The 16,411-nt window shown below is 38.9% G+C and overlaps 1 protein-coding gene across 14 annotated transcripts in view; it reads right to left on the bottom strand.

Moving 5' to 3' along the window:
- The window catches only part of LOC103218783 (liprin-beta-1), a 177,807-nt gene that overhangs the window by 41,287 nt on the left and 120,109 nt on the right, over window positions 1-16,411 (bottom strand). For all 14 annotated transcript variants that reach the window (XM_007968002.3, XM_007968001.3, XM_007968005.3 and 11 more), the window contains exons 5-7: window positions 8,901-8,987; window positions 7,311-7,424; window positions 4,716-4,847 (exon numbers count right to left, since the gene is read on the bottom strand). In XM_007968002.3, coding sequence (XP_007966193.2) covers window positions 4,716-4,847; window positions 7,311-7,424; window positions 8,901-8,987 — 333 coding nt within the window. The remainder of the gene's footprint in view (window positions 1-4,715; window positions 4,848-7,310; window positions 7,425-8,900; window positions 8,988-16,411) is intronic.

The raw sequence follows: 16,411 nt of genomic DNA, 5'->3' as shown, positions 1-16,411 counted from the left end.
AAGTGATGGGCTTATGAAAATAAAAGGTGACTATAATTTTGATTAAGAAATGTAACTTAATATTTATTATTTGTCAGATATTTCTATCCTAAAAATGACTCTATGAATGCTATTTCATAGAGTGCTATTTCTATTCTATTTCATAGAATGCTATTTCATATTTAAAATATATCACATTCTTTAGTGAAGCCATTTACCTTTTCAGCCTTCTTAATGATACATGGTTATTAAAACAATTTGTAATTTCTTCCTTTGTCCACACGGAAGAAACACAGATTGATCGTCAACCCAATATGGGAGAATGAAATGAAAATTAAATCCTTTAAGCCCATGAATCCTTAAGATTCATGAAACAGCCAGGAAAATGTTTTATTTTTACGAAGTGAATAACGGGAACATGAGAATAGTCAAATCAGTTTTAATTTTGAGGACTATTTTAATTATTGTCATATATAACATCACAAAGTTTCTCAACTATTCTCTAATCTCTGGGTATGTGCATACGTTTTAGCAATAGTGTTGAATTTTTATTAGAAGCTTATCAGGGATTGAGTTTACTCTAAGTTTGATGACAATTCTCAACTGGAAAGTGGATGAGGGCCCTGCTGTTCACCTAATTTTATAATTAGAAAATGAAAGAGAAACCAATCCTAATGTTTACATAACACAACACAATTTTGCACCTTTTCTACTACCATTTTTTATTTTATTTAGTGTCACTTTTTAAAGAACCAATTTGATCATAAAACTTGTCCAAGTATTCTGAGAAATATTGGTGTATTTTTGTCCAGAGCCCAGAGAGTAGGAAAGGAAATTAGAGTGTTAAGCAATATTAACACCTCCAAAAGAGACACTCAAATACTCTGCATGGAGGTTGACTTATTTTTACTGCAAGCCACAAAGATCCCTACAATGGTTACTATATTTTTGCTTCTCTCTCCCTCTCTCTTTTTTTTTTTTTTTTAAGACAGAGTCTTGCTCTGTCACCCAGGCTGGAGTGCAGTGCCGCCATCTTGCTCACTGCAACCTCCGCCTCCAGGGTGGCATCAGCCTCCCGAGTAGATGGGATTACGGGCACCCGCCACCACGCCCAGCTAATTTTTGTATTTTTAGTAGAGACAGGGGTTTCACCATGTTGACCTGGCTGGTCTTGAACTCCTGATCTCAAGTGATCCACCTTCCTTGGACTTCCTAAGTGTTGGGATTACAGGTGTGAGCCACTGTACCCGGCTAGTTTCTCTTTTTACAAAGACATGCATGTATTCCTGGTTCACAAATTCATAGACTACAGGACAAAATTGTCCAAGAATGCCAAAAATTACAAGTAGAACAATGCTATAAGGAAATAAAACTTTGTAAATAGAAATTATTTTAAGCTTCCAAGTGTAATGATCCAAGTTCACAAAGGCTAAGAGAAGGGATGCTATAATGAAATACACTTTCCAGTAAACCCACAGGCTTTTAAATTGTGGTCTCTTATAAAATAGGGCAAAATATTACCTATCATAGTTATACAATTACTCCTTAATAATGGCACAATATTTCACTTAGATGATATCTACTTTCTTCTTATGAATTAGGTCAAGAACTGTTTGACATTATTCAGTAACATATTTGTGATTCCTCATCTAACAGGTCAGAAATCAAGTTTAAAGAAAAAAATAAGCTTTTCGGTCGGGCGCGGTGGCTCAAGCCTGTAATCCCAGCACTTTGGGAGGCCGAGACGGGCGGATCACGAGGTCAGGAGATCGAGACCATCCTGGCTAACGCGGTGAAACCCCATCTCTACTTAAAAAAAAAAAAAAAACAAAAAACTAGCCGGGCGAGGTGGCAGGCGCCTGTAGTCCCAGCTACTCGGGAGCCTGAGGCAGGAGAATGGCCTGAACCCGGGAGGCGGAGCTCGCAGTGAGCCAAGATCCGGCCACTGCACTCTAGCCTGGGTGACAGAGCAAGACTCCGTCTCAAAAAAAATAAATAAATAAATAAAAATAAGCTTTTCCCAGTTATCGAAACTAATCATCCTTGCATAATATGAGTCCTTAGTGATATTCACCAATATGATCTTTTTAAATATATATTTTCCTACTTTCTCATTGCTAAGAAATAGCATTGAATTCTTACCTGCTATTGTTGTATTTTACCCCTTCCTTTAGAAATAGTGCCAATGTGCAAAGAAGAAACCATTGAAAAAAACGGAATTGTAAACTGGGATAATTTATCTGTTTTAACAAAAACTACTCAACTATATTTCATGGCAATACTTTAAATATGGTCTACATTTCCAACCTGAAATCATACCTTCCCCTGACAACACAAGCTGGAAAATCTAGAAATGGCTCCCTAATGTAAAACTTTAAAAAACAGAATACAAATTATTTCAATCAAGTTCTCATTAGAAGTTCAGTCCTTTTAAGAAACAAAATCCCTGTTCCCTTTCCCTTTTCCCTTTCAGAGAACTCCTTAGGGCTCCCGCAGGAACTCAGTCTCTGACATGTATGCTCTTACCACAAGGGGGCACTGTCGAAAGATGCTAATCATTTCCCATTAGCAAGTCCAGGGACAAGTTCTGAATCTTCCAAAGTTTAAAAGACTTTTACCCTCAGTCCTTTGGAAATGCCTATACTTCTTCCCCATGCCAATATTTTCTTGGAAATTAATATCCAAATAATCTAAAATTCTAAGAGAAAGTTAAATATTATGGATGCAGGGAACAGCCAGGAAAATATTTTTATTAAGGGAACGATAACAGGAACATGAGAATATTCAAGTTAGTTTAATAGTGAAGATTATTTTAATTATTTTCATATGTAACATCACAAAGTTTACCACATATGCTCTAATCTCTGGGTATGTGCATACGTTTTAGAAATAACACTGAATTTTTATTAGAAGATTATCAGGGATTGAGTGTACTGGAAGTTTGATGACAAGATCTCTTTGTATATGATTAAGAGTGCATGAGTGAAACAAAGAAAAAGTGGGGAAAAAAAGTTTGATAAAAAAAAGCTGCCAAACTCAAGGGATATAAATATTGCCCTGGCCTCTTACAAAAATAAATGACACATCTACTGCAATTCAGTCCCAACACTTGGTTAACATCTCATATCCAAATTAAGCTAACAACAGATGAAGATTTCCCCTTGACTTTGCAGACACAATGTAGAAGACTACCTCTATCCACATCTACCACCAATTCTTCCCTGAAGCAGAGCTAGCTCCACTGCCATGTTGTCCATCTGTTGACTGAGTTTTACTATTACCTTACTTAGCGACTATGGGGTTAGGACCTGACAAAAAGAGGAGGAAGAGGAAAATATCAGAACAGATTTTTAGAGAAAGCACAAAAGCAAGAATTTTAAATTGGGTGACTTTCTACATCTTGTTTTAAAAGCCCCAGTTTTGATCAAATGAGAAACATGCTCATATAGGCGACTGACAAAGAGATTTAAGATTAAAACATGGCTGGGCATGGTGACTCATGCCTCTAATCCCAGTGCTTTGGGAGGCCAAAATGGGAGAATTGCTTGAGGCCAGGAGTTCCAGGCTAGCCTGGGCAACACAGTAAGATCCTATTTCTAAAAAAAAAAAAAAGAAAAAGAAAAATTAAAACATGAACCAAATGAAAGATTTCCTTTTGCTATCCAGGAAGCAAGACATATATCAAGACTTTCCACTATAATTGAATCTTTCACAGAAAATTTAATTTTGAAAATAGCAGTGGAGTAAAACGCATTTCCAAATCTATAAAGAACTTTCCTCTAGTGGATAATGTATGTAATGCCTGGTACCATGCTGGCTTATAGTCTGCATGAAATACATGTTTGAAATAAAAACAGAAGGGAAAAATAAGTAAGCCATTTTCTCTCCTCTCTCCTTGGTACCTATTTTCTAATCCAGCATGACACCTTTCCATACTCCAACTAAGGAAACAATATAGGAAGAAAAAAGGAGGGGAGATGGCCCTCAGAGAAAAGGAATTTCTGCAACTCTTTACACTTCATTTCAAATGAATATATTTCAAATGGATATGCTCTCTCTCTCCACCAAAAACCAACAGAGAGGTTAAGAACTTGCCAAACGTCACACAGCAAATAAACTAGAAGGCCTGAATTAATAAAATAGAACAAACAATAAAGCTTGTTAAGCCCTAAAATGGATACTTCAAGTTATAGAATGTACCCTGAGTTTTGCAGAAGTACAGCGAGTCTTATTTAATTGGAATGATTTACATGCGAAATAGATCAAAAGTAGAAGGCCAAATTAAAAGACTTCAAAAAAGCTCTGTGATTTTGTGAGTATAGAATGTTAGCATGTTTTCTATACAGATTTTCAAAATCCAATTACATAGTAAATAATCAGTGTGCCTAAATAATAACTACTAGTGAAATCATGCATTTAAGCCCATTATTTACAAAATTAAGAAAACCAGCATGGATGGACGGATGCTCCAAATATCCTAAAGTCAAAAGTATTTCTAAAGGTTAATAAAAGGATTAATATATCATATCAAAAGGCTAAAAATAAACATTGCCATTAGCATTTAGTGATAAAAAGTCAACGCAATGAAAGATTATTCTTAAAATGAAGCAGGATGAGGGCATGTAGTAATGCCTTGCACACCTCCAGGGAATTTCAACTTTGCTCTAGGAATGCATGTGTATGAGAGACAGAGACAGAGTGACAGAGAGAGAGAGAGGAGAGACTGTATCACTCACCTCTGTGTCTCTGAACTTATCTTCATAATCCGATCTGTCCTTCTCTACAGCCGTCAGTTTCAACTTCAGGTTAGATATTTCAGCCATCAGATCCAACTTCTGAGTTTCTAAGGATGTCCTACTTAGAAGCTCCTATTGGAATTTAAGAGATACATTCAATAATTCTTTTATTATAAACAGCCACATGTGAATTTACCTCATTTATGATCACAAAGCAGCATCTATTAAGTGGAGGATATGGTAAAATATAATTACTGAATATACACACTTTTAAAAAATTATTCACTGGAGGCTGGGCGTGGTGGCTCACGCCTGTAATCCCAGCATTTTGGGAGGCCGAGGCGGGCAGATCGCTTGAGGTCAGGAGTTTGAGATGAGCCTGGACAGTATGGTGAAACTCTGTTTCTACTAAAAATATAAAAATTTGCTGGGCATAGTGACGGGTGCCTGTAATCCCAGCTACTCAAGAGGCTGAGGCAGGAGAATTACTTGAACCCAGGAGGCGGAGGTTACAGTGAGCCGAGATCTCGCCATTGCACTCCAGCCTGGGCAACAAGATTCCATCTCAAAAATAAAACAAAATAAAATAAAATAAAAAACCATCCACTTTAGTTACCCTCCTTTAAGCAGAAATAAGCACATGTCAGTTTACTGACGGAGACATATGTTATGTAGATACACATGCATAAACCACATATACACTTCAGTGTGATGATAACATTGATTATGGTGATACTATGTTTGCTATATGCCAGGCACCAGTTATAACAAATATTGTTTCAATCCTCATAAAAAATTTATCAGGTAAAAATTCTTATTATCCTTAATCAAAAGATGAGGAAACATAGTACAGAGAGGTTAGGAACTTCCCTAATGTCATAGAGGGAAAAATAAAAAATAAAGACACAGCAGGAATGGAAACCTAGGAGGTTTTGCTCAAGTGCATACTCCATCCACGACCTTACAGAGATATTTTCTTTTCTAATTTTGTGGGTACATAGTAGGTATATACATTCATGGGGTACATGTTTTGATTCAGGCTTGCAATGTGTAATAATCACATCATGGAAGATGGGGTCTCCATCTTCTCAAGCATTTATCCTTTGTGTTACAAACGATCCAGTTATATTCTTAATTTCAAACATATAATTAAATTATTATTGACTATAGTAACCCTGACGTGCTACTAAATACTAGGCCTTATTCATGGAAACTATTATTTTGTACCCCTTCACCATCTTCCACCTCTCCCTTCATCCCCCACTACCCTACCCAGCTTCTGGTAACCATCCCTCTACTCTCTATCTCCATGGGTTCAATTGTTTTATTTTTAGATCCCACAAATAAGTGAGAACATGAGATGTTTGTCTTTCTGTGCTTGGCTTATTTTACACATAATGACCTCCAGTTCCATTCATGTTGTTGCAGATGACTGAATCTCATTCTTTTTTATGGCTGAATCGTACTCCATTGTGTATAAGTACCATATTTTATTTATCCAGCCATGTGTTGATGGACATGTAGGTTGCTTCCAAATCTTGGTGGTTGTGAACAGAGCTGCAGCAAACACAAGAGCGCAGATATTTCTTCGATATACTGATTTCCTTTCCTTTGGGTATATATCCAGCAGTGGCATTGCTGGATTGTATGGTAGCTCTATTTTTAGTTTTTTTTTTTTTTTTTTTGAGATGGAGTCTCACTCTGTTGCCCAGGCTAGAGTGCAGTGGTGCGATCTCAACTCACTACAAGCTCCGCCTCCCGGGTTCACGCCATTCTCCTGCCTCAGCCTCCCAAGTAGCTGGGACTACAGCAGTCTGCCACCACATCTGGCTAATTTTTTGTATTTTTAGTAGAGACGGGGTTTCACTGTGTTAGCCAGGATGGTCTCGATCTCCTGACCTCATGATCCAACCGCCTCGGCCTCCCAAAGTGCTGGGATTACAGGCATGAGCCACCGCACCCGGCCTCTATTTTTAGTTTTTTGAGGAACCTCCAAAGTGTTCTCCATAGCAGTTGTACGAATTTACATTCCCACCAACAGTGTCCAAGGGTTCCCTTTTCTTCACATCTTTGTCAGCATTTGTTATTGCCTGTTTTTTGGATAAAAGCCATTTTAGCTGGGGTGAGATAGTATCTTCTTGCAGTTTTGATTTGCATTTCTCTGATGATCAATGACGCTGAGTACCTTTTCATATGTCTGTTTGCCATTTGTATGTCTTCTTTTGAGAAATGTCTATTATTTGAATGTCTATTATTTTGCCCATTTTTAAATTGGATTATTAGATTTTTTACTATTATATTTTTTCTTAATTATAAAACATATACTTATGGGTGAGAGGAAACCACCTGAATGCAAAAAAAGAAAATTAAAATAAGCCACAATACTACTGACATTTTGTTCCAGATTCTCATTACATAAACACTTTCTATTGTGTGCATGTGTTTTGAGACTCTGCTACTCTCGTTTTTTTAAAATGTGCTGGTCTAAGTGAATCAAGAAACTTACTGCTGCATAGAGCAAACACAGCACAGAAACGCAGCATCTGAAATAATTCAGCAGGGAAATCTCATCTTGGTTCTGGCCTCTGCACATACCTGCTGCAGCATTTCTTCTGTGGCATTCAACTTCTCTCTGTGCTCTTCAAGACAAAACTCCAAATCTCGAATCTTCTCTCCCTGAGCCTCCACCTGGTCTGTTAACACACTTACCTGTATTTAGAGCAAAATCATGCAATGAGTGAAAAAGAACTTGGGTTCCACTGCATACATTATTTCTCTAAATGGAACAATAAAAGGAATGATCCTACCACTCATATGGTTTTAAAGAAAAAAAAAATGAGAAGTACCAAGAAGACAGTGGTCCCTTGCATTCCTATTTATATGTTGCTATTTGATTTAAGGAGGCCTATTAAGGAGAAAATTTGTGTAGATTAGGAATGTACAATACTTTTTGGTTAAAGCTACTTCAACCATTTATGAGAGAGAGTGTGCACAGAAGTTCTCTTTTTGGGGGACAGGGTGGAGATAGTATTAGAAAAGAGGAAACAAAGTTAATGTTTGAAATAGAAATTATAAAGAAATTATTAAAATTTGATACTTCAGGAAGAATAAGAAAAAGACCCCAGGGGGTGGGCGGGGAGCATGCACGGTGGCTCACGCCTGTAATCCCAGCACTTCGGGAGGCCGAGGTGGGCAGATCACTTGAAGTCAGGAGTTTAAGACCAGTCTGGCCAACATGGCGAAACTCTGTCTCTACTAAAAATACAAAATTAGCTGGCCATGGGGGCATGTGCCTGTAATCCCAGTTACTCAGGAGGCTGAGGCAGAAGAATTGCCTGAACTCAGGAGGTGAAGGTTGCAGTGAGCCAAGATTGCACTGCACTCCCGCCTGTGCAACAGAGCGAGACTCCATCTTAAAACAAACAAACAAACAAACAAACAAAAAACAAAAACACACACACACACACAAAACCCAGGGAATTCAAATTCCATGAGCTCTTTGAAGATGACACTGATCACAGATGTGTTCAAAGGCAGGGGGCAGCTCAATATACTCAAAGGTCCATGAGGAGCTGTTGGGCTAGTCCTTCAACTCTAGTGCTTAGAGCCGATCTCCGAGATTTTCCTCAATAATCATCACCCAGTAAATATACTTCAATTCATTTTGCTCAGTATACCAAAGAAAAACATACTTCAGTTCATTTTGCTCAATATACCAAAGAAAAATGTTTGTCAAGCATTTAAAACATTATGAAGAAGCAAACTCAAATTTAGCCCACAGGGAGGATTCTACTCACTGTTTTGTCTCACACAGGTTATCATTTTTAAAATTGAAAAATTAAATATATATACTCAGATTGCAGATTCAGAAATATAAACTTACATATATTCAGATTTTATGCTATATTCATATATCTGAATTTTAGAACAGATCAGACAACATTGTGCCTGTATTCAGACTGGCCCTGGAAGAGCTGAGGATGATGAATGGCGGCTCCTTTTAAACTGGGCGTAAACACCATCATTCTGCCCCAATCCTCACCACTCCCTATTGTGCACAGGTGGTTTACCAGGCTTATTTCTGTTAGCAGTCTGGTTGCTGCAAGCAATCTGAATTTGCCACCCCAATTTAAAAGTCTTTGTAAGTATGCTGCAAGGAAAGAACAGTATTTAAAAATCACTTGCCTGAAGAACGAGGGATTCTTTATCATTTTCTAAACGTGCCAGCCTTTCTTGATACACATCTCCGTTCCCAGGTAGGTGTCCATTTGTCTGAAAAAGGAAATAACATGGGTAAGGCTGATCTTCTCTAAGAATGATATATTGAGGATAAATGAAAATCACAAGTGTTCACAAGTCCGAGGGGCCTGAATTGAATCTGGCACAGCTGTCACTGTCAAACAGAAAACATGAGAATGCAATTTGGTTCATTTACCACAAAAGAGGTAAGACAGGCACGTTAAGTGTATAAGCATGTTTTTGCCAAAGTAAACAATTTCTTATCAAACAGAAAATAATGACCCACAAGGCACAGTGGATACTGGTATCTCCACTGAGAGCTGACACACACCCAGGGGCAGGCAAAGCTTTGTCAGTGTGTAGGGGGCACCCCTAGCTGTTGAGATCTGTCTCTTTTCCTCCAAAAGCATAAACACTCAGGCCACAGTGACTTCCCCTGGTAGTGCCGACTAGCCTCACTTATCTGCATTTTAACACTTTCTGTCCTGATCTTACTAACTTGTGAGTTTGCTTCTTTGTCTAATGTTACCTTCTATTCCAGGGCAGAGCCTATAATTCATTTTGTAACCTCCCCAGCATCTGGCTCAGTGCCCTGCATATACTGATCTTACTTACTATTTCTTCCCCTCCTTCCTGCCCCCGGACACTTTTTAAAAAACATCATGTTTCAGTATATTTAAGCATTGTATAAATGCCAAAGGAAGTATAGACTGAGAAACGACATATAGATTGTTTCTTCCTCAGCTGTCTCACATGCAAGTCATGAAAGAGACACACGAAGAGGCTCACAAAGAACAGAAAACCTAAAAACATCATTTCGAAATGTATGTAGTAGCGTAAGTGGTGTCTCTCGTAATCTCAACATAACCATAAGATAATGTAATCCCAATAGAATTTCCTGATTCTTCATTCAAATACAATAGAAATAAAAGTCAGCTGAAATCCGAAAGTGTTAGATGGGGCCACCCAGGGTTCAACTGAAAAAGAAAATAATATCTTCAGATTTAGAACCAGAAAAAATACAAACTGTATAACCTTACTCTCCAGGGCACATCTGATGTGACATCTACTGTTTTTCCAGAATTAACTGATACCATTGTTCTATCTTTCCAATAAATGTGGTTTCCAGTATCAATTCTTGGAATAACAAAAGTCATGTGCTGGGAAGGGGGAAAAAAAAAAAAAAACAGGGCTTGAATGAAAAGGAAGATCTCAGAATGCTTTTTCTAAAAACTTTACATACTGAATACATTTTCCAAAAGGCCACAAAGAATCGGAGGCTAATTGAGTAAGGGTGCATATTTAGAGTGGATTAAAATTTTACAATCAGCTGCTTTGCCACACACCTCCACAATTACCACAGCATAATTCTGCTCATGTTGTTAACTGAAGTGCCCGGCATTAAATTACAAGTATTATGAAGAGTGTGATGGAGTGGCCTGGACAACTTCTATTCCTGGGGACTAACATAAAAATAAATTGTGCATAACTTCTCGAGGGCAGTTTTTGGAAAAGGGCCAGGATGCATAATCTATGTTCTCAATCTTCAGAAAGTGCCAAGACAGGCCCTGTAGAGGTTTAAATACCTTATTTTGATTATAGAAATTAACAGGCATCTGTTTTTAAAATCCCATATAAGTAACAATATTTCAGAAACAGATACATTTCAGTAAGTAGAAAAAATCTGCTGTTTAGTGAGGACAAAAAGTAAAACTGGCCAAGGGTGGTGGTACATATCTGTAATTCCAGCACTTTGGGAGGCTGAGAATTGTGTGAGCCCAGAAGTTTGAGGCCAGCCTACGCAACATGGCAAGACCCTCTCTCTTAAAAAACAAAAACAAAAACAAAAAAAACTAAACCAAAAAGTACTTAGCCAAGCTTAGTGGTGTGCACCTGTGGTCCTAGTTACTCTGGAGACTAAGGAAGGAGGACCACTTGAGCCCAGGAGGTGGAGGCTACAGTGAGCGGTGTTTGCACCACTGCACTCCAGGTTGGGCAACAAAGCAAGACCCTGTCTTAAGAAAAACAAAACAGTGTTCCTATTTCTCCACATCCTCTCCAGCACCTGTTGTTTCCTGACTTTTTAATGATCGCCATTCTAACTGGTGTGAGATGGTATCTCATTGTGGTTTTGATTTGCATTTCTCTGATGGCCAGTGATGATGAGCATTTTTTCATGTGTCTGTTGGCTGTATGAATGTCTTCTTTTGAGAAATGTCTGTTCATATCCTTTGCCCACTTTTGGATGGGGTTGTTTGTTTTTTTCTTGTAAATTTGTTTGAGTTCTTTGTAGGTTCTGGATATTAGCCCTTTGTCAGATGAGTAGATTGCAAAAATTTTCTCCCATTCTGTAGGTTGCCTGCTCACTCTGATGGTTGGTGGGATCAACCATTATGGAAAACAGTATGGCGATTCCTCAAGGATCTAGAACTAGATGTACCATATGACCCAGCCATCCCATTACTGGGTATATACCCAAAGGATTATAAATTATGCTGCTATAAGGACACATGCACACGTATGTTTATTGCAGCACTATTCACAATAGCAAAGACTTGGAATCAACGCAAATGTCCATCAGTGACAGATTGGATTAAGAAAATGTGGCACATATACACCATGGAATACTATGCAGCCATAAAAAAGGATGAGTTTGTGTCCTTTGTAGGGACATGGATGCAGCTGGAAACCATCATTTTTAGCAAACTATCACAAGAACAGAAAACCAAACACCGCATGTTCTCACTCGTAGGTGGGAACTGAACAATGAGATCACTTGGACTCGGGAAGGGGAACATCACACACCGGGGCCTATCATGGGGAGGGGGGAGGGGGGAGGGATTGCATTGGGAGTTATACCTGATGTAAATGACGAGTTGATGGGTGCAGCACACCAACATGGCACAAGTATACATATGTAGCAAACCTGCACGTTGTGCACATGTACCCTACAACTTGAAGTTTAATAATAATAAATAAATTTAAAAAAAAAAAAAAAAAAAAAAGAAAAACAAAACAAAACTGATCTTTCTTCTGGTTGGAGGAAATTATAGCAAGAGGAGAGCAGTGTTTCCTTCCAAGCTACTTTGTATGATATGGAAGTGAGATGTTCCAAAACCAGTTCTCCAAAATGAGCCCCAAATAGAAACAGATACCGAAAATGGACTCAAAATGAGCATATTTATGTTTCTCAATACTGTACTGATATTTGCAAGCACTCATAATGCTCAAGGGTAGTTTAGTATATTAAAACTCACTATAGGAACATAAAGCAGAATTTAAGAGCGATCAATGTTACACTCTTGTGTTAAGTAGGTAAAGACTGTTCTGTCCACATGTGTTTATATTTCTGCCAATTTTGTTTCTTTGCATTAAGAATGCTGGCAGTAAGATCCATTAGGTAAACACCCTATTGTCTGTATTCTTCCTCCAACTCCCATATTCTTCTACCTACCAGGTCACTCAAAACCTCCCCATATATGGCATGCTCTCTCACACACTACTTTTATTCCTTCTGCATGGACCATCTTTTCCCACCCTTTCTTCTTCTTTCCCCATTCCTTAAGGTCCACCTCTATTAGGGCTTGGTCTGTGAGGTCTTCCTTGAATTCACTGTTTACTATGTGCCAGCAACAGTATCTAGATGAACCTTCATTACAGCAGGCGTTACTCTGAATGCACTAAGGTTAGACTTGACTGCATACATGTCTCTCTCTTCTAATAGACTCTGCATTCTTTGCAAGTAGATTTGCCTTGGCATGTGACACACAGTGGGTGATAACTAAATGTCTGTTGAATGGAAGAATGATGACAGGTGTTCAATAAACACGGTTGAATAAAAGATGACTGCAGGTTTGGTTTTGATCTGGCCTTCTTGCTTCTCAGTGGGTCTTTATTTATGTGTCCTCTATAATCTGGTATGCACCCTATGGTTGACCTCTGTCTAGACTGGCTCCTTTCTCCCCAAGCCTGTACTCTCTCTTCCCACTATGTTTAGGCGGTGATCTCAGAGCCTTTGTAATGGACAATAGTTAAGGCCATCTTGTGTGAGCTGCCCTAGACACTTTCTTCCTCAGTGTGTATTACCTCTTATTTCTTTCCTTTCTTTCTTCCTGCAGGCTTGGGAGAACTGATTCTTAACTCCTTCCTGAAAGCTCATCATTCCACTTCTAGTTTGGAACCTTGATTTCCTGTTTCACTGGGACCTGTAATCACCACTTCTACTTATCATTTTCCATTTCTTCCTTTTAATGAGCTTTCTTCCATTTTCCTTTACAACAACTATCCCAAGGTTTTGTACCCAACACTCTACTCACCTCCCACTCCTCCCTCTCAGGTCAATCCATCTTTCATAACCCATTTCTACCTCCTCCTCATTCCATTGTGCCATTCTCCTTTCCCCATCTACTGGCTGACCTGGGTCTTGTCTTAAACTGTGCTCTTTAGTGTTTCATCCTATTCTGCCTCAGGTGGATGACTAATAATTTTATGTGAGTTGGTCACTCAGCCTAAGTTTCTCAGTGCAAAACTGTCTTACATTTCTTTTGATTCTTCCATGGTGCTTATAAAATCCTGAGCACCTAATTTAAAATGTATTTAAGTATAAACTCCTGTTGAGTCAATCTGACTTTCAAAACACGGAAGAGCAGCCTAAATCACTTTACCTTTCTACTTTAGCTTATGGTGCAACCTTTTATTGACCACATCCAATTCAGCTAAGTCGAAACTGGAATCAGCGTGGGGATTTCAACAGTACAGTATCCAACCAATAGTGTGTGTGGAGAGTCAGGGAGGGAGATCTAACTCAACTGTAACATTGGTACTTTGATTTAATTAGGGAACTTATGGCTTCTGCCAGGTTTTCCTGGCATGATGGGGAGAAACACATCTAAAAAGCTTTATCCCTCATAGAATTAAAGAATCTTAGAGCTAGCCAGGAACCTCACCTGGAAAACAAATTCCCTGACTCTACATGGCAGGTGCTACACATAACATTAGAACACCATCTACTTTTCCCTTCACCATCATAAGTGGAAAGCCTTCTTTTATGTATTTATTTATATTTATTTACTTACTTATTATTTATTTATTTTTGCAGTTGCAAGATTTAATAGAGTGAAAACAGAGCTCCCATACAACAGCAGGGGACCCAAAGGGGGTTGCCACTGCTGGTTCAAATGCCTGGGTTTATATCCTGATTATTGTCCCTCCCCCTGTGCTCTCAGGTGATAGATGATTTGATTATTTCTTTACCTCCTGCTTTTAGCCTAATTGGTATTTTACTGAGCTCTCTTTACTACCTGATTGGTTGGGTGTGAGCTGAGTTACAGGCCCCGTATTTAAAGGTGGGTGCAGTCACCCTCCCCAGCTAGAAAGCCTTCTTTTTATATCAACTTCCTTTTAATTATCAAGTATTACAATCAAGCATAAAGACATAATAAATGTTAACATCTTTCCTTTGCGTCTGTTTAAAAAATTTTTTTTTTTTTTTTTTTTTTGAGACGGAGTCTCGCTCTGTTGCCCAGGCTAGAGTGCAGTGGCCGGATCTCAGCTCACTGCAAGCTCTGCCTCCCTGGTTCACGCCATTCTCCTGTCTCAGCCTCCGGAGTAGCTGGGACTACAGGCGCCCGCCACCTCACCTGGCTAGCTTTTTGTATTTTTTAGTGGAGACGGGGTTTCACCGTGTTAGCCAGGATGGTCTCGATCTCCTGACATCATGATCCGCCCGTCTCGGCCTCCCAAAGTGCTGGGATTACAGGCTTGAGTCACCGCGCCCGGCCAAAAAATTTTTTTATTACAGAAAATTTCAAACAGATTTAAAGTTGAGAAATGAGCGTGATGAAACCCCATGTACTCGCCACTCCATTTCAAGAGTTATTAATTCACGGAAGGTAGGAGTCTCACCCGCTGTTTTTACTTGTAACATCACGCTGTGTTTTCCTTTGAGTTTCTGGGTTCTGTTGGTTTGCATTGGTCTACAGTTGTCTTCTTCCCTGTTTCCCCTTTGTTTCTCTTTGTTCTTTCCTGAGCTCTGCTATCCTGTCTAAATCCAAAATCAACATACAAGCAGTGATTTGCCACTATTATGCTTATTTGAACAGAAACCAATTTTGAGTGTAATAGTCCTAAATCAGAATGGTGAGTACCTAAATTAAAATGGGGAAAAGAAAACAGCCCCCTTTTTAAGGTCAACAGATGTTAAAGCACAGCTGGATTAGTAATACTACATATACACAAATGCATGCACAGACCACATTCCATCCAGTCATTATACTTATTTTTAAAACTAGTTATTAAAGCTGTCATGGAGTCTTGATTTCATAATTCTGTTTTTAAACATTCAGTATCAAGAAAGGAAGAGTAAGGCTCAGTCCATGAACTCTCCTTTAAGTAAACGTTATCTCTAGTTACCAAAAGAAATAACTACTATGACAGCATTTTGTACTCAGAATTATACGTCTGCCACGCATGCAAACATTTACTGCATGCCTGCTCTGCACTAGACTCTGAACTGGGAGGACAGATTAAGACTTGAATCCTTCAGCCATGAAGAGCAGTTATATTGCATTTGAGTTCAATACCATAATAAGGCATCTTACACCACTACTGTCCAAAGAGTCAGAGAACATGGTATCAGTGATGCTGGAAACCAAGCAACCAGGCAGCGGCAGTACTCCACTCCCCTGTCCTCTCACTGGGTGTGATGGAATAAGGGCATGAGCTTCACAGTGGGCAAGCGGGGGGCACACGTTTAGACAATAATAGTACCCTAGTCATAGGTATACACCTAAGTCCCCTGAATTTGGGAAGGACAGGGAAAAAAGAAGATCCCAGTGTCACTAGAAGTGAAGTCCCAGCTCCTATCTCAGTACAGCAGCAACTTCATTCATTTAATATTGTGATTCATTAATTTATTCAACATTTGTTGAAAGCCAGCAACATGTGATAGGATACAGAGATCTAAAGAAGGAATCTGTCTTCTATTTTGGGAAGGATAACATGGGACCAAGAAAAAGTCCCTATTGTTCTTGTCACTTTTTCTTTCTTAACTCACTTTCCTAAAGGAACAGGGAAACCTCTTTCCATTCAATTCTAACAAATACCAGTGGCCTAGGATTCCATGAAAAGTACATCTTTTACCTCTGTAAACTAGGAATTTGGCTGATTTGGTCAATTTGTTTTTCTGTGTCTGTGAATACTTTCCATGGGAGTTTACTTGAAGACTAAGGGAAAACTGCCTTAATTTTAGCTAGGATGTCTCAGTGAGGCACCGCATGACTCAGATAATTGTGATCACCTACGGGATATCATCTTAAGATGTATCTTGTTTTCCAAGGCCTGAGAAAACATTTCCTAGAGGCACAGATGAAAAGCAAAGCTGGTCAGAAAGCAGCAGGGATCGGAGGGTGGTAGGACGGGGACTGTGTCATGGGGCTGGGAGTCAGGGACTCAGGGAG

This window comes from Chlorocebus sabaeus, chromosome 11 (genome assembly GCF_047675955.1).
Source record: "Chlorocebus sabaeus isolate Y175 chromosome 11, mChlSab1.0.hap1, whole genome shotgun sequence".
Taxonomy (NCBI): domain Eukaryota; kingdom Metazoa; phylum Chordata; class Mammalia; order Primates; family Cercopithecidae; genus Chlorocebus; species Chlorocebus sabaeus.
The sequence above is the reverse complement of the archived record's forward strand: the minus strand, read 5'-3'. Positions and strand labels throughout refer to the sequence as shown.